The 17,946-nt window shown below is 34.9% G+C and overlaps 4 protein-coding genes across 6 annotated transcripts; 2 read left to right on the plus strand and 2 right to left on the minus strand.

Moving 5' to 3' along the window:
- LOC141595912 (tonoplast dicarboxylate transporter) lies at positions 1 to 4,775 on the minus strand. The gene is made up of 6 exons (XM_074415869.1): positions 4,133 to 4,775; positions 2,439 to 2,922; positions 1,660 to 1,703; positions 1,201 to 1,296; positions 523 to 1,033; positions 1 to 345 (listed from the first exon to the last, which is right to left on the minus strand). Exons 1-6 carry the CDS (start codon positions 4,583 to 4,585, stop codon positions 287 to 289), a joined length of 1,647 nt encoding a protein of 548 aa, XP_074271970.1. The 5' UTR covers positions 4,586 to 4,775; the 3' UTR covers positions 1 to 286.
- Positions 4,776 to 8,604: 3,829 nt separating this feature from the next.
- Positions 8,605 to 11,251, plus strand: LOC141595913 (F-box protein CPR1-like). 3 transcript variants are annotated; one of them, XM_074415870.1, is made up of 5 exons: positions 8,678 to 8,763; positions 8,980 to 9,067; positions 9,154 to 10,350; positions 10,530 to 10,586; positions 10,869 to 11,251. In XM_074415870.1, exons 3-4 carry the CDS (start codon positions 9,209 to 9,211, stop codon positions 10,543 to 10,545), a joined length of 1,158 nt encoding a protein of 385 aa, XP_074271971.1. In that variant the 5' UTR covers positions 8,678 to 8,763; positions 8,980 to 9,067; positions 9,154 to 9,208; the 3' UTR covers positions 10,546 to 10,586; positions 10,869 to 11,251. The 3 variants fall into 3 exon arrangements, with proteins under 3 accessions (XP_074271973.1, XP_074271972.1, XP_074271971.1); XM_074415872.1 differs by lacking the exon at positions 8,980 to 9,067 and having other exon boundaries at positions 8,605 to 8,757; XM_074415871.1 differs by lacking the exon at positions 8,980 to 9,067 and having other exon boundaries at positions 8,638 to 8,763.
- A 1,125-nt stretch (positions 11,252 to 12,376) lies between these two features.
- On the plus strand, positions 12,377 to 13,728 carry LOC141593968 (F-box only protein 8-like). Its single transcript, XM_074414188.1, has one exon. It carries the CDS (start codon positions 12,497 to 12,499, stop codon positions 13,565 to 13,567), a length of 1,071 nt encoding a protein of 356 aa, XP_074270289.1. The 5' UTR covers positions 12,377 to 12,496; the 3' UTR covers positions 13,568 to 13,728.
- A 467-nt stretch (positions 13,729 to 14,195) lies between these two features.
- On the minus strand, positions 14,196 to 16,713 carry LOC141595914 (uncharacterized). Its single transcript, XM_074415873.1, has 2 exons — positions 16,537 to 16,713; positions 14,196 to 14,770 (listed from the first exon to the last, which is right to left on the minus strand). The coding sequence occupies exons 1-2, from the start codon at positions 16,546 to 16,548 to the stop codon at positions 14,363 to 14,365; spliced, it is 420 nt and encodes a 139-aa protein (XP_074271974.1). The 5' UTR covers positions 16,549 to 16,713; the 3' UTR covers positions 14,196 to 14,362.
- Positions 16,714 to 17,946: the final 1,233 nt, after the last annotated feature.

Raw genomic sequence — 17,946 nt, forward strand, 5'->3', positions numbered from 1 at the left:
TCGGGTTAATTTTGTCAGGTCTACGTGTGACCGTCACAAGAGTGTGTGATTTTAAGGAAGGCACAAAAATGTTGGCGTTATACACATGATATTACAAAAGTGGCCCAAGTAATTTATCTCTTGCTATATTGCTTACAAGGTCACAAAGGCGGGCCCAATCACTACTTTGTACGGCCCATCTTCATGCTCCTAAATTTTCTATACAAGTCTACAACTTAAACAAATGAACAATCTTTTCTTCTCAATTAGGAGAAACCGCGCCACAACCTGTTCAATATGCATGATGCTAACTGCGCCAACTTAGAGGGTACAACACTGGTCGGTCCGTCCCGAAAACATAAGCTCCTGCTCAAAAAAAGACATATTGTACTAAGTTTAGTTCAATTTCCCCTAAACCACAACCGGTTAACTTAGTAAAGTCACTCAACGATGTTTTACTCTTAGCCTAAGTTGTTTAAAATCGGGTTAGCATCAAAATTGTAAGGAAAACGTCATAAAATTCTCAATAACTAAGTCGCTTACCTAGGGTAGGCATTAAAATGGAGAGGACGATAATGCCAACAATCTTCAAAGGGAGGCCAGTCTTGAACATATCCTTGATCTCAATATGACCAGTTGTGAATCCAACAATGTTAGAAGGCGTTCCCGTGGGAAGTAAGAAGGCAAATTGCGCGCCAATGGCGCCAGGCACCATAAGTAAAAGTGGGTGCAACTTCATGGTTTTAGCAATTTGAATCAACAACGGAACCAAAAGCGTAGTTGTAGCGTTGTTGGAGGTGAACTCGGTGATGACACCACTTATTAAACCGACAGCTGGTGCAATCGCCCAAAAGGGTGCAGACTCTAAGAAGTCTAAGGCCTTTGATAGCACATCCGCTAGCCCGCTTGTTCGTACACCATCGGCTATGGCAAACCCTGCCCCAAGTAGTAGGACCACATTCCATGGGAGCTTCTTGCACTTGTTCCAGTCCATTAATTTTTCTCCCTTTTGCCTTTTGTTAGGTATTATGAATAATAATGTTGCCATCAAGACCTATATTTTGTACATAGCTTCATATTAATCTCATGTATATTAACACTATATGAAATTGATAGAAGATGTCGGTTAGTTTAGCTGGTAAAGTCATGAGACCCGGGTTCACGGGTTCAAATCTCTTCATCGACAATATGAAACTGATAAAGGTTTGTAGTATAACTCACACTAGCAGTGCCATCACCAGCCTTGCCTTTAAATAAGGCTCCCCATCCAGGAAGGTCATCTGTGAGGTTTCTCGTCATCCATAGCACAATCAGTCCCTATTTCAATTTGGGAAATTATTAGACAACTTCGTCAAACCAAGATTATTTACAACTTAAATTACTTCTCCGTACATTTCTTATTGTTCTTCACATTTTCAAAAATTTCCTCAAAAAGTGATTAGATACAAGAAACTTTAAGTTAAAATAAATTAAAATTGCGCAATTTTATTAATTAATTTGGATTTTTACCTAGCTCTTATAGATTGTCGAGCATTTATAACTTAGTCATAATAATATATGAAGATGTTTAATTTCTCATTGTATTTATATATTTTCTATAGGTTTTATTAGTATTGTTTTATCGTAAAATAGTAAAATATGACTGTTATACGAGTATAACATAAAGAAGTGTATACTTACCGAGAAGACCAGCAACACCATCTTTTCAGCAAAGGACATTGGACCTATATGTGTCCAAAAATAAGAATCAAAAGTCAAATAAATTTAATCAAATGTCAATTTAATGAAATAGATAAGCCCCAATCAATTATGCTAACATTATGTTATCTTGTTAGCCTTGTCATCCTAAACTAAACTATAAATTGAGTAAATCATAGAGTACCACGTATTTTTGATAAGATTCCAAACACTAAACCAAAGGTCCTACCCCTTCACTCAATACTACATACTTGTCATTAGGTTATTCCATAGGTCACCTCCGACCAAACAAATTATTTCGAGATTATTTAATCATGATTAATATTAATAACTGAACACGATTATGATTGGATTATGGTTTTTGGACGGCATAATATTGTTTTTAATTTCATAAAAATCTTGTAAAAGACCGTTTATCAAATAAAAACAATATTATTAAACTGAACTTATTCACAAATTAAACGCATATTGCTAAGACATTTTTTTGAAATACCCGTTTTACAATTCGTATAGGGGTGATTGGTGGGGTCAGAGGGCTAGCATGAACGCTTACCCTAGTAGGATCACAAAATTTTGAAAATTGTAGTTAAATCTGTACTCTGTTCATTTCATTCCAACCATTTGTTTACCTTTTATATTCTTTATTAGTTCAAGTCCTGATCATATGAGGAGTAATTTAAAAACCGTACACAAATGATTGAGACGGGAAATACCAGGACAAATAAATAAAACAAGAAAGAAGAGATTTATGGTAAATTCACCTAGCAATTCAAGTTCCCTCTTGAGATGAGCTTTATCCAAGTAATTTCCAAGCACCCTTCCTGAACCTCTCTTACAATACAAAACACAAAGAATACCCCACAAACTAAAGAACATAAGTAATGCCAAAGGAAACCCAAAGAAGAACCATGTATTAAAACTTATAGGATCAGCTTCAGGAAAATAACTCTTCCACATTCCAACCAATATCAGGTTGACACCTGTCCCTGTTAACGTACTCATTCCACCTATTGCAGCTGAGTATATCACTCCCAAAACCACTGCCCTACAGAAGTTGTAGACTGCATCGTTTTGGACCGATGTCGGTGTCGTGGGAAGTCGCTGTAAGATGCCTGTGGCTACTGGCATCATCATCACTGCTGCTGCTACGTTGTGCATCCACATGCTTACGAATGCTGTCGTTCCGCATATTCCTAGTAATAATAGTGGCGGGTTCACCGGGTCGCCACAGAACACCAGTGTTATCTGTATTTATTTAGCCACGGATTTGTTCAATAATTTTGCACATTTATTTCACATTTTAAAATAGTTGACAATAAAATCATGTCGTGTTATGTTGGTGTCGTGAAAATAAAGGAACTACCATAACAGCAACAACAATACAAAATACTTTGTATCACTTTACCGTCTTACTTCAACAAATAGAGGCTAAGAAAAGTTGGATGCGCAAGTGGGCAACCTTACATTTATGTTATAACCCATGATAAAAATTACGGTCGATAATTTTATCAATGGACTTTAATTTTACACAAATATTACTATACAACCAGTTGTATAATAAGCATTGTATAACCCTATACATTAATCCGAGCTTATGTGCAATTTTATCGAGTTTGTAAGAGTTTATTTTTTTTATGTTTAAGTGTGTGAGTTCAAAAACTTTAAAACATGCATTTCATTTTTTTTAACAAAACTCGAAAACTTTAAATAAGACAAATTTCGGATTCTACATTATACAACCATATACAACTGGTTGTATAATGTACTAATTGTTAATTTTACTAGTAAGATATTTGGATTCTGCTAAAACAGAATTCGTCATCATGTCTACCTAGTATATATTTGGCGGAAATGGGCATTGTTGTACTGTTTTCTTAGTAAATCATCAAACAGAATATGTATCCATATAAATATATACGGAGTAGTAGACTAATTCGATCAATTTGCCAGGCTAACCATCATATATAAATATATACGGAGTAGTAGATTAATTCAACACAATACACATATTAGACTAATTCAATTTGCCAGGCTGACCATCATATATAGACGAGAATGCCACGATGGAAATTATATGTACTTCGTTTGATCATTGGTTAAACAACTTTAAAAAAAATGAGAATAATAATTTTTGAAGAGTTATATATAGTAACAAATTTGATTGTTATACGTGTATTTTTGCTACTTTATAAATTTAACGACTATTTTTTTTTTTTTTTTTTTTTTTTTTTTTTTTTTTTTGTAAATTTAACGACTAAGTTTGTTAACATAATTTGTTATGATCGTACCGAATCCTAGTTTGATGTTATGTTTTGCCTAAATGACGGGCTGAAAGTCGTGCACGTCACTTGGTAGTGTACGAGTATTTATCTATGTACGTGAGTTTGTAATGAAAATTTTACACGTAAATTGTAATAATACCAAGAATGAAAAATAAAAAATGAAGTGGACTTACATTCAAGGCCAACCTCTTGTGGATATTGTAATGTTCAACGGCAAGAGCAAGAATAAAACTGCCTAACACAAGGGAAATAACATCATCCATATAAGACTTAGCAACTGAGTCAGCTGACGCGATTCCAAAAACCGGGAAGAGGAACAACGGCGACATTGAGGTGATTGGCATAGGAACTGCCTCGGTCATCCACCACGCGAACATCCACGCTAGGATTGCCAACATGTTTCGGCTTGACGACAACCCATTTTCAAACTTCACACATAAACATATTACTAAGCATAAAAGTGGTCCTAGTAGAATGAAGGCGGTGTTGGGTGTGGCAAGGGACATGATAAGGGATGTTGATGTGGCCGCGGTTTGATCGTCATGGATACCATGGATTGGTAGTAATGGTGCTTTTGGATCATCGTTTGATATTGGTTCATGATCACTATTTGTGTTATTGTTCATTTTTTAAGGAAATAATGGACAGGGTGGAGCTCTACTGATGTCGATGGTAGATACTCGATTTACAAAGAAAGAAAATAACAAGGTTTGGATAATTGGATGAAATTATATGTTCTTTTTGGTAGTTGGAAAATCAAAGTGACAAAATAAGGTGGGTTGTATTTATGTTGTTTTGACGTTGGATTATGCTTTCAATTGTGTCAAGGAACATGGGTTGTGTTTTTAAAGGACGTTTTCCAATAATTCAATTCTCCTATTTTCTTTGAATTTGTAAAGTTTGACATTATGTAAACTCAAGGGTAAACGTAAAAAATCACGTTTTTTACACTTCCAATTGTAGACTTTCGTCTTATATTAAATCAACTCGTGTAAATATTAACTAACTTAATTCATATAGTTATAAGAGGTTGTTTTTCATGATCTGGGTTCAAAGCTTGTCAACATCAAAATTACTTTTATAGTTTCTTTTACACACAAAAAAATATCAATTAAATTCGCTCGGTTGTTTATAACAAGGATTTAAGAACACTTCGTATGTATATGTCATGATAAAAACTTGATATGATTGATGTCAGATTTGTTTAATTGTATCTAGATCTAATCTCAGTATAATAAATGAAAAACTAAATTTCTATAAGGTAAATTTGATGCTAACGGGATTTGAATCCAAGTCAAAAGTATCACCTTCCATAACTTTGCTAGCTGAACTAAGTACTAACTGATTCCTACATTTATACTTTTATCTTGTAAATGATGTAATCTCTAGGAAATTTTATCCAATACTAATATTCTTAAAAAACAATTGTATGGATGAGATTTACAACTTAATTTGCAAATGGATCATTTAAAAAAAGTGCAAATGGATTATCTTAATAAATAAAAAAATGAAGATGGCAATTAACTTGGGCATTGAGTGTAGCTATCGAAACCTATGTGTCCCGATAAGCTGAGGAAGCAAAATTGGATGAGACCAATACGAGTCATTGCAAAGCTAAGCGCCAACGTGATTACCTACCTCAAAGCTTGTATGTCATGTACTCATGACTATTCGACCTAGTATTTCAATTTACAACAATATTTATATAAAATAGTTTTACATTTGTAAAATCAAGTGATTATTTACCTAAAAACCTTCACTAAAATAATTTTCACCAATCATCACTTTCCATAGTAAGGACATTAAAGTCTTTCATAAGATAGTTTTACAATGTGATATTGTAAAACTGTTTTACAAGAGAGTTACTCTTGGAATTATTTGTCCTCCATAATGAAATGTTGTTTAGAGTCGTACTTCTTCCATGCCACGAAAATAAAAAAGAAATACTCCGTATTATTTTCATTTAACCATTTAAATTTATTTATTTTTACATTGAGCATATAATTTAATTTTACTAAATCATTTATTTCAAATTATTTGTGCTCTTAATTAAAATTTTGTTTAGTGTCGTACTCCTTCTTCCAAGGCACCGAAATGGAACATAATAAGTTTTACTAAATGTTATACCTAATTAAAATTAATTTTGCACGACTTTAAAACTCTTGATTTTTGTACAATTGTATGAAACGGCTTTAGTTTGAACATTTCCTCTAAATTTATACTTCGTATATTAGTTTTCAAAAAAGAATATAAAACATTTTAATAACACTATCAATCGTGGATGACTTTGTCTCTGCCCAAAATTGACTTTAATTAGATGAACGGAAGACCAATTATATTTACTATTAATTGAAAATTTTCTTAGAGAGAAAGTCAAATTTTGATTTTTCTTTGAATGTTTAGCTAGAATGTAAAAAAAAATTAGAAAAAAAAAATACTACATACTCTATTTCTCTCTGTCATTTATTTACCTTTTATATTATTTGTGAGAAGTAAAGGTAAATAAATGATTAGGAAAGGATGTTTAAAAGTTAAAAATTTTAAAAATTGGGGTTTAGCAAGTAGACTGAGTATGAATTAATTCATTTCATAGCTTGACTTTCTTATGGTTTCATATAAAAGATGATTTTTTTTGTCGGATGAGTCACTACACACAAAGGCATAAAAATATACGGTAAATGTGGCATTTGACCTTAAAACATAACGTTCACTGTACATTCATCTTTAACCATTTGACTATAACTTTGTTCTACTCTAAGACATCCTAAATTAAAATGGAACGTTGCAGTCAACAAACAATTACAATTATCCCTTCATGCATAATCGAAATGATATCTACGAGATTTATGATTTTTTTCAATAATGTTGTACTCTTTTGTGTCTACGAAATCAACGAGTTATACATAAACTAGCTCATGCTAGCCCGTGGCTATTTGTAGAGGTGGTAATAGAGTCACTTAGGTTGGGTTTGGGTCTGGTCAAGTCAAGTCGAGTTGAGTTATATCTAGGCCGGGTCATATCGAGTAAACATACCCTTTCGGGTCAAATCGAGTTCAGGTCGAGTCGTTATCAGGTCGGGTCATTTTTAGGTCAAATGATGTATTGGGTCGGGTCGGGTTAATATCGTGTCTAGCGATTTTATCGCATTACATCAATTTTTTACCATTAAAAATAGTTTTTCGACCATTATTTGGTTTAACTACTACATTATTAAGTCAAAGATATCAAACTAGATACTAAATCACTTTTAATTTTATCATTATTAAGCTTTATAATTGTCGGGTTATCAATTTAATCGGGTTAATATCGGGGCGGGTCATAATTGAGTCGGGTTAGGGTCAATGATTGTCGGGTCATGTCGGATTACGGGTCGTCATCAGGTCGGGTCATGTCAGTTTCGGGTCGCAAAATTCTCGGGTTCTAACAGGTAGGATTTGCTCGGGTTCGGGTCAGACTTGCGAGCGCTAGCTATTTGGTAGAAGAGTGTGATCGTTGTCTCTCCAAAGTTTAATTTTGAATATGGCCCAAATTTGGGCCTTTCGTCAAAAACGCTAGTGGTATATGCTAGGTCGTTGGGCCATAAAGTGGAATAATTTCTATACTAAGCCCAACCATTTGAAATACATGGCCCACCATGGTCCATCGGCTGCTTTATAAAGCTAGTGAATAGTTCCTCCCTCTATTTGTTCGCCTTTGATTAACTTACTTTTCATAAAAACTAAAAAAGATAAACATATGTTTTAGACAAATGGAGTACTATGTATACCTCTGCTATGGTTATATGAGTAGGTCTTTTTTAAAGCAGATGTATTCGTTTTGTGATTATAACGGACCAAATAATATCGAACTTGCATAAATAAGACAAGTTTTTTTATTAATCTTGTGGTATTTTATTTATGTCTTATCTATCTTATTTAATCGATTTTAAATTTAAAATGAGTATGTATGTAATATCTGTATGTCTTAAACAAGAATGTGCGATGGTAGATAGTCATGTATTTCATGTTTCAATTTGGATGATTATAATATTTGTGCCAAGTGTCAACAAGAACCCGATTCCTTCAATTTCTTACTCACAAATAAGGTGTTGGGTCTCACCATATAGGCATATATACCCTACGAACATGATAGTTCACTTGTAAATATGCGGTCAAAGCCTCATCACCATTCACCAACTATACCAATGAAAGTACCTCATCAACTATAACATTATTAATCAACTTTCATACACATTTATCTTACATTCTTAACCCCATGAAAGAATATCCATGCTTGTAAGTATAATGATCCTTCTTTTGATAGAGGGATCCGCTAACTCGCTAAGGTCACATCGAGAATCATATAGTATACAATATTCTTACATGAAGTATTAAACATCAATTATATTATACAAAACATATTTTCCGCACATTTGTATTTTATTCAATTAAAACTCAATCAACCTTGATTATTTAGTATTTAATATCAGCTGCCCATTTAATTGTCTCTGCTATCACATATCAGGGTTCAACCCTGGTAAAGAGTACTCGGACTCATTCCATATGATGTAACTTACGGATAATGTTAACTGGGTTCGAACCCAACTCATGAGTACTTTTTAGTCGAAAAGTGCACCATAAGTCAATAAGGCATAAATTGACACTCATTTCTTAATTTCGTATGACATCAAAAAACAGTTATTCTCCGCTTTTTAGTTGCGAAGCTCCTTCTCTTGTCTTCTCTTATCTTATACTCCGTACCCAATTCATTTTGTAGATTATCATCTCTCTCTCTCTCTTAATCAATCACCCTCTTTCTGGTTCTGGTAATCCGTCTTTTTCCTAATTCCTTTTCTAATTACATTTTGGTAGATTAATTCAATATTAGAATTTATGATCATTTAATTCTGAATTCCCATTTTTAATTGCAACCCTTTTCTTAATTTTACTCAATTTGTATGTTTAATTGTTTAATTCATCCATGATTGTTGTTTAATAGATTCTAATTGCTGCAATTTTCAATCTTGTTTTATGTTTTGCAGGAAAGTTTACATTTTTCTGAATTTATGATCACTGTTCCTGAATTCCCATCTTTTTAATTGCAACCCTTTTCTGAATTTTACTCAATCTGTATGTTCAGTTTTTAAATTCATCTATGATTATTGTTTTCTTGATTATAGTTTCTGCTAGTTTCAATCATTTTCAATTTTTTGCAGGAAAGTTTACATTTTTGTGATTGAAGGTTATGTGAATTATAATTGGTTTATAACAATGGCTGAATTGATGGACTTACCTATGGATTTGATAATTAATATCTTACTGAGATTCCCTGCAAAACCCTTGTTGCAATTAAAGTGTGTTTGCAAATCATGGTGTCAATTAATTGGTTCATCTCATTTTACCCAAACCCATCTTGATCAAACCCTAGCTCAACCAAACCCGATTCGCCGCTTTGTTTTTTCTGCTCCTCATCTCTCCTGTGCTGAATTCGACACCTTTGACCGTGTTTCAAATCTCGAAAACCCGTTTGGAACAGGTTTTGCCCATGTGGTGGGTTGTTGTGATGGATTGTTGTGCCTATGCAATTATGATTTGCACCTCACTATCTTGTTGTATAACCCGACAACCCGAACTCAGAAAAGGTTGCCCTTTTTGGCCAAGCCCTCGACCCTACCTCACCGATATTGTTTTGGGTTTGGGTATGATGGGGTGTCGAAGGATTATAAGTTTGTGAGGATTCTCCAGTCGGATGAAGGAACAAGTCCTTTTCGTAGCCAAGTTATGGTTTATAGCTTGAGAGCTGATTGTTGGGTGCAGGGTCCAAATGTTCCCCAACCCTTTTTCTCTGACCGTGATAATGGTGTTCTTGTTGATGGGACTTTACATTGGGCTCATGGAGTTTATGATGGGATTGAGAAGCATTATTCTATAGTTAGCTTTAACCTAAGTGATCACAGTTTCGGTGAGGTGCCACAACCTGAGTATGAAGAAGAGTTCATTAACTTGCGGGTTGGGGTGCTAGATGGGTGTTTCTGCCTTTTGGTTAATGATTTGGATTACTCGGATATATGGGTTATGAAGCAATATGGTGTAGCTAGTTCTTGGACTAAGCTGTTCAGAGTTGGTCATTTGCAAAAGCATATGTTTTTTGAGTGGCCAATTGGCTACTCGTTAAATAGACGGGAGTTGTTATTGCAGCAGAATATATGGAGGGTTGTGTCATTTGATCTGGAGACAAAGACTTTTAAGGATATTAAGGTCTGTGACTTTTCTAGATGCATAGACACTCAAGTCTGTGTCGAGAATCTGCTCATGTTGAAGGATAGTGAGTCTGAAGTTGAGGACGCTGACCTTCAGCTGGCAAAGAAGAGGAGAAGATGGAAGAGATTCACCCATAAAACAAGGACAAATAGGTAAATTTCTATTTGAATGTCATGCTTAATAATTTCTTTAAATTATTCCAATTTGATAATTTACTTGAAATGACGGTATTTTCTATTTCCCATTGTTAAGGTTTAGTACGTTTGCGAGCCTATTCCTTGCTTATTTGTGCCTTGTAAACACAAAACTAAGGTCTGTGTTTCTTCTGTAGAATCACCGACAATTGAGAAAAAGATGCATAGCATGGGAGGATTCGGAATAAGGAAAGGTAAATCGTGTTAACTTCCATTTATTATCATCTTTACTATTACTTGTCCATGAGCAGTCATTAATATGATGCATTATTTGGTTACGGCTCGCTTGTGTTGCTTTGCAAATATGTGTAAGTAGAGTAAAATTTTCCACGTAAGGCCGTTGCTTATATTGTGAAGTAAGAAGAAAGCAGTACAAGAAGCATTATTCCGTTCTTGCAGTTTGTTAGGATAATAGGTTATCGTTTGTTATTACTGTCAATCCATAACCATCAATCCATCATCTTGCACAATGTCAGGGTCTCTATCTAATATAAGGCGCTGAAGATGTGCTCTTATAAATATGATCCTGTCTGCTGGAATCTGCCATTGTTGATCAATAAGTTAACCGATGTTTCTGTCTGTCTATTGTGCTCTGTATCGCCTCGAGGCACCCGTACTCGTAATAATGATTTGCGTGTAATTTATCATTTGTCATCCACTATTCAATTTAACTGTACATGAATATTTGTGATCGATAATAATCCCAGAAATTCTTGGGCATGATCGTGTAATTGCAATGCCAATACTTAATTCTTATTATGGATGCTGCGGAAAGCAGTCAGTCCGAGCTTTGTATAGTAATTAAAACCTGAGGAAATTGTTTTCAATAAGCTCAATGTTTGGTGCATTCATTCTTTCATGTTTACCTTCTTTTAACTGGATCTCATTTGTCACTAATGTTCCTCTTCCTCTCTCCTTATTTCTGCTGTTTTTACACTTCTAGTTTAATCCGGGTTTTAGTCTGCTAAAGCTAACAAAGCTCCTCCTCATGAAACTAACCACCGTTTCATCGTTATATGAGATAGTACTTGACCCGTTACATTCTTTACACGGATATGATTGTCTTAAGTAAGATCCAGTGTTATTATTATTATTATTATTATCCGTCACAAGCTAAAGACGGATAGTGTCTCCCTTACAATAAGGCAAGTAAGGAAGGGGGGGAGGAGAGATGAGGGGCACTATCCCTTTTCAGCTTGTGACGGATAGTGCCCGTCTTCAATGAGATTTGTGTATAGGAGTACCAATCTTTACAAACTGGGTCATGTCCAAGTTTGTTGGGACCTACAAGATTTTATGAAATTGATTGAGTGCTATTAATAGTAACATCAGTATCTAATTCCTACCTGGCCAGTGCTACCTCCCCTTCCAAATACCTACTCCTTTCGCTATCTCACTTTTCACTTTTTTATCACTAATAAATTCATTTAAGAAGCATGTAAAATCGAGTCACTCTTTTACTTCAGACGTCTTGTCGTCTTCAACATACAATTTACAATATAAAAATCATACTTGCTAGCAGTGAAATGAACTACGGAGTTAAATATTTCATCCGTTTTTATATGGGTATCCATTTGTTGAATATATGAGTGGAGTATTTTAATAAAATGGGTACATCATATAAAAATGAAAGAAGTATTAAAATAGGCCCGTTTAAGTTTAAAACAGTCTTAAACGAGAGCATATACTAGAGGGAGTAGGAGTTCATGATTATGAATCCTAGTCAAATACAAATACAGTTATATAAATAGGATCAAGGGAGTCGGAATTCGTAACTACTTACGAATTCTAGTAGGTGTAGAAGGAACAAGATATATTATTGTTTCTTTAAAGCAATTTATTATTTTTGGGTGAAAATCTAGTTGTAATTTTTTATGAAAAATAATTGTTAAACGTAAACGAGGGACCTTGTATTCTTTATTGATACCTACTTTATATAGGTGTAGAAGAACATCATATCGACAATTTATTAGCTATATATATCCAACAAGTTTCATATTCTGTCTCCTACACTCTCAAAACATCCTCTAAACTATACATCCTCTAATCGCAAATCCTAGCTCCGCTTCTGCATCTTCTCATAAAATAGTGTACGTAACAAAATATGTGCACTTCCAAGATAATAAACAGAGGAGATTACTATCTTCCAAAAGAGCTAATCACTGAAATCCTTTCAAGATTACCGGTTAAGTCTCTTCTTCGTTTCAAATCCGTCTCCAAATCATGGCGCGACCTAATCCAAACCCGAGAATTTACCAACTTACATCTTAAACAATCCAAAGAATCAAACTCTGGCGGAATGATCAATCTTTTTACCAACACTAACATTTGTACGTTAAACTACCACCACCCTAACACCCCATCTGCCGTAAAGCTGAACTCTCCGACTTTTCTCGATTATTTCAGTTCGCGGTGGAATGAACTTGGGCCGCCGGTTTTGGTGGGGTCCTGCAACGGCTTGATATGTTTCGCACTACCATTTGACCGTTATTTTATGTATAACCCATCAACCAGAGTATTTAAAGAGTTACCTAAAGTTACGAGAAAAAATGCGTATGGTTTTCGAGTTTTTAGTTTTCTAGCGTATGATCACGTCAATGACGATTACAAGGTTTTCGAGCTTTTCCACTACAATGAGGATTATCGTCAAGACAACATAGTCGGAGCTGAAAGTTTAATTTTTAGTATGAAAGCGAATAAATGGAAGACAATTGACAAAAATGTTCCATATTATAAAAGCAATTTTCTAGTGAAGAACAATTCTTTGCGTTGGGTTGATCGCAAAGCAATGTTAATTAGAAGTTTCGATTTCTTTAGCGAAAGGTATGACGAACATATAAGCAGGGTCCCGAATTTAATCTCTTTACTAAAAGGTACTCGGTTTGGAAATTTAGTAGAAGATTTTGATGTTTTAATGGCCGAAGCTGATAATTTAGAGGTAGAGTTCGTATTATGGATAAGTTACGGTTATACGACCCTTCCTATTGTTCGCTCAAAAGACGGTGGTGGCCCGGTTGTATTAATAGGGTTGGATGGACCTAACCGCCGAGTAATTGGTTGGTCCGGTATAAAAGATGGTATAGTGGCGGAGGATCGGTTCCCGGGTTTGGCTTGTAAATGGGAGAGTTTGATTTCTGCAAAACCATGGGTGGAATCCCTGGTTTCCTTGGAATGATTTGTTGTTTAGTCGGCATAGAATCTTGTACAACTACCCAGGCACGTGCTCGGTGCACGTGCTCTAGTTTTTTGAGTTATAGATGTTGCTTAGATAGGTGAGTCATAGGTCTGATTAGAGAATTTGTCAAAATTAACCCGACTCGAAATATTATTCTTCAATTAAGTAATACTATGATTTGATTTGATTTGCTTGTGTTAATTACTCTTCAGTTCGGTATTTCTTAGCATGATTCGAGTATTTGACTACAAACATTATATGTATATGAATTAATAAATCCGAATTGATTCAACATTAGTGACGCTGAACTTTATTTACCTAACCGGCGTTTAAACCTTAATAACACATCAAATATGTCCAAACTCGAAATTATTAAAGTTGTCCTAACACAAAAGCAAACATATATTTCGTAGGAAATAACTAGGGCCGGTACTCAACCCACACATATCTATCCCACGTACACATATCTATCCCACGTATGACGTATACCATTTTCCGAGTCTAATTATGCTGTCGATACTAAGCTCGTTACAGCAACAATACTCAAATTGATATACCGTCTTTGATGAATTTTATCGCTACAAGGCAACATGTATTGACATGGTGGCATCAATCAATGACCAAGAAATCGAAACACAAATAATTTAGCTTAATAAGTATAATAAAAATACCGATAATATAAAGATGAAATATTACAAATGAAGGGACAATCAAATCTCATAATGCAAAACTAAGATAGAATATATCTTCACAATAACACCGACGACATAATCTCAAATATGGCCTTTCTTTGTTTTACTCTGTCTCCTCTGCAGTTTCAGCAGCAGCTGCTTCTTCAGCTGGCTTCTCTTCTGGAGCCGCAGTCTCTTCAGCGGCTTCTTCAGCGGTTTCAGTAGGGGTCACTTCAACTGCCTCCTCGACTGCTGGCTTTTCTTCGGCTTCAGGGGCAGCATCCTCCACTTCCTTCTGCTCCTCCACAACTGGCTCCTCAACTACAGGTGCGGCTTCAGTTACTGGCTCAGCTTCAGCTTCAGCAGCTGGTTCATCTTCAACTGCTGCCGCTACTGTTTCAGCAGGTACTTCTTCTGCTGTTGGCTCCACAGCTGGAGCCGCAACATCAGCCTCTACGGCTTCCACCGTTGGCTCTACAACCTTGATCACTTCAGGAGTTTGCGTCTCTAGCAATGTTGTGTTTGCTGCAACCTGCAGATTATTTATGTGGCCGTTACTAATAAAATTCAATATTTACGAACTTAGAATCTATGATCATATCCATTAGAGTTTACTCCCTTTTAGATACCACTTTTTTAAAATTACTCCCTTTTGAAAACTTTTTAATAATTTACTCCCATAAAATGTTCTCAGGTCAAAAATTGCACCCAAATTGACACTTCGGTAACAAATTCCGTCAATTTTTAAATTTTCTAATTTTAAGTCTATTTTTATGCCGAAAATACCCTTCTCTATATTCATCTTTTTCATTTATCATTCACACCCTTCACTCCCTTACTTCCTCCAATCCTCCATAACCAACCACCACCAATATGCTACCACTACCACACCAACAACAAACACTTAATGACCTGGCGAAAACATCAAAAAATCAAACAAGGTGATTGAGGAAATTGAGAAATTAGGGATTTAATTGAAAGTTTGAAAAACGTTTTTCTGGGTAGTGTTTAATTGAAACTTTGAAAATTGGGAAATTAGGGAACACTACACAGATGACAAGAACGTTTTTCTGGGTAGTAACTAATTGAAGCTTTGAAAAACGCTTCTTCCTCCTAACCCAGGTGACAGAGGAAAATGGAGAAATTAGTGATTTGATTTGTTTTGATTTTAATTGTTTAAAAGTTTTTGTGTCGGGAATTTGAAGTGTGGGCGATATATTTGTGGTTTGTGTTGGGTATTGGTGGTTGATGGTGGTCGGGGAGAATTTCGTCAGAAATTGGCGATAATGGCTGTGGTTTGTGTTGGGTATTGGTGGTGGTACGTTGTTGGGTTTAATTGGGGTTGACGAATGGTGTTGTTGCTGCAATAGTGCGTGAATGGAGTGGTGTCGATTTCGATTCCGCGCTTGAAGGCAGATGACCGGCGTGGGAAATGGTGTTGATCCTTCATGATGGTGCGGAGGTGATGATGATTGAAGGAGCAGGTGTGGGTACCACGTTGGCAGCGTGGTTGAGGCAAGACAAATGTCTGATTCCGAGCTCACAATTAAAGATGAAGATGGTTGGTTGACGAATGGTGCAGTCCAGAACACGTTTTACAAATGAGGGAGGGAAGAAGATAGGGGCAAAACGGTCATAAATAAAGATTTTTCACCTGAAAGTGCATTTGGGTGCAATTTTTGACCTGAGAACATTTTATGGGAGTAAATTATTAAAAAGTTTTCAAAAGGGAGTAATTTTAGAAAATTGGTATCTAAAAGGGAGTAATTATTAAATTACTCTATCCATTATTGTCTATTGATCATATAATTTATAATTATGTTCATGTCATGGTATTTGGTTTAGATGATCTAAACAAGGCGGACAACAAATCGTCAGTAAGCATGCCTAACTGTACCATCTTCGGATGTCTTTAGTTATATACAATTATATGGATTATGTTTTAATGAAGTAAATCAGAAGAAATTAAAGTTTTAAAGAAAACTAAATAAAGTTTTTCATGTGATCAAGCTTGTCTTTTTTATTCTACTACAATTTACATCCATATGGTATGGTCACGTCACAAAACATGTTCGTTACATATGATCAATTTAGCTAAATCACGTCCCAAAACATGTTTACATGTAATGATAATTCGACAAAAGCTAGCTAACATCGCTTAAGAGTTAAGAATCATCGTCTAACATGATAAAGTCGGATTCAGAACATTCATTCCATTGTAGTCGTTTAAAAGAGACATGATACAAGACATATATAACAAGCGAACGAAGAAAGACATAATTAACGTAAACAATATACCTCAGTGGCCATTGCGACGTTAAAAGAAGATAGGAAATAAAGATGGAAAACTAATAAGAGAGCAAAGGAAAAAAGAAGCTTAGAAGAAGTTTGCTGAATGATGAAATGAAGAAATGCAAGAGAGGCTATATATATACAAGAGGAAACACTAAAAAGCAATAATAATAATAATGTAACTGTATTGATTAATAGAAATATACAGATCAGCAAGATATAAAGGAGATGCAAGAGGGTAGGGTCATTTGCAAAAGAATGTTAGCCAATTTACGTAACCAAGTCATTAACATCGAGGGAGACTTGCGGGTTTACATAACGTTAGTCTCAGATAGAGGCGATTCTAAAATTATTACAATTGGTGCAAAAGTTAACTAACAATGAAAATTCAGGTCAGGTTAGCTAGAGTTAAACTTTAAATATAAAATTTTCTTGAAACTCAAATTACCATCCATTGTTTAATTATGTTAGACGAGGTAAAAATAAACGTAACCCAAATTAATACTTGCATATTCTTGTACACTTTACAGTCATTCTGGTACTATTCTTTTTAAACTTTAGACTATCAGTTGAAAAGGTTCCCTTGATTTCAGCAGGGTTTAAGGTACGAATACCAGGTTGCTCTATAATTGTACCCGCTTAAATATGCTTTAGATGCCTAATAATGTGATTAGTCACAAGCTTATACCCTACAATTGCATCACACACATTATGTATCATGCATGTGTAAATGTCTAGTTATTAGTATGTGTAATGAATTATTGAAATAACCTTAAGCCCAACTTTTCATTGTCGAATCGTTACTTGCTTTTACAAAACTCTATTTTCCTATACGATAACTTTGTCTGTACGCGTTTTTTTTTTTTTTTTTTTTTTGACAGCCGTAAAGAAAAGTTGCTACAGTCTCATGGTCTGTACGCGTTTTTTAATCGGATATAAACATGATATTAACTAAGTGTTTTTTTTTTCCTTTTCCGTCAAAAATCCGCTAATTTTCTGTGAATTATTGACGTCAAAATCATCTTTATAAAGTTAGTAAACAATTGTTATAATTGAATATTCTTAGAGATCCATAGGTAGGGTAGTGAGAATGGATGAATATATAGCTTTAGCAAGCAAGCAGACAAGAGAACCGCCCTTGCCAAAGAAAGAATATTTTTTTTTTTTTTTTAAGAATATTTTTTTTTTTTTTTTTTTTTTTTTTTTTTTTGTGTTGATCGGAGTATCCCTACCGACAATTGGCAATCTCCTTCTGATCTTGAAGCGCATTTAATGGGTTGACCCCTCCCAAGTTTGGCTTTTTCATTCGCAAGAGTCAAGAATCGAACCCCTGACCACTTGTTTAAAAGATGAGAGTCCTTACCACTCACACCAGCCAACTTTGGTGCCAAAGAAAGAATATTATGGGGTCCTTTT

This window comes from Silene latifolia, chromosome 8 (assembly GCF_048544455.1).
Source record: "Silene latifolia isolate original U9 population chromosome 8, ASM4854445v1, whole genome shotgun sequence".
Classification (NCBI taxonomy): Eukaryota; Viridiplantae; Streptophyta; class Magnoliopsida; order Caryophyllales; family Caryophyllaceae; genus Silene; species Silene latifolia.

What these genes read in the sequence shown, in the direction of transcription:
- LOC141595912 (XM_074415869.1), bottom strand. Translation starts at nt 4,585, where the DNA reads ATGAACAATAACACAAATAGTGATCATGAACCAATATCAAACGATGAT. An exon ending in ACAAGAGGTTGGCCTTGAAT is followed by an intron (nt 2,923 to 4,132) that starts GTAAGTCCACTT and finishes AAATAAATACAG; the next exon opens with ATAACACTGGTGTTCTGTGG. An exon ending in CTGGTGATGGCACTGCTAGT is followed by an intron (nt 1,034 to 1,200) that starts GTGAGTTATACT and finishes TACAAAATATAG; the next exon opens with GTCTTGATGGCAACATTATT.
- LOC141595913 (XM_074415872.1), top strand. Translation starts at nt 9,209, where the DNA reads ATGGCTGAATTGATGGACTTACCTATGGATTTGATAATTAATATCTTA.
- LOC141593968 (XM_074414188.1), top strand. Translation starts at nt 12,497, where the DNA reads ATGTGCACTTCCAAGATAATAAACAGAGGAGATTACTATCTTCCAAAA.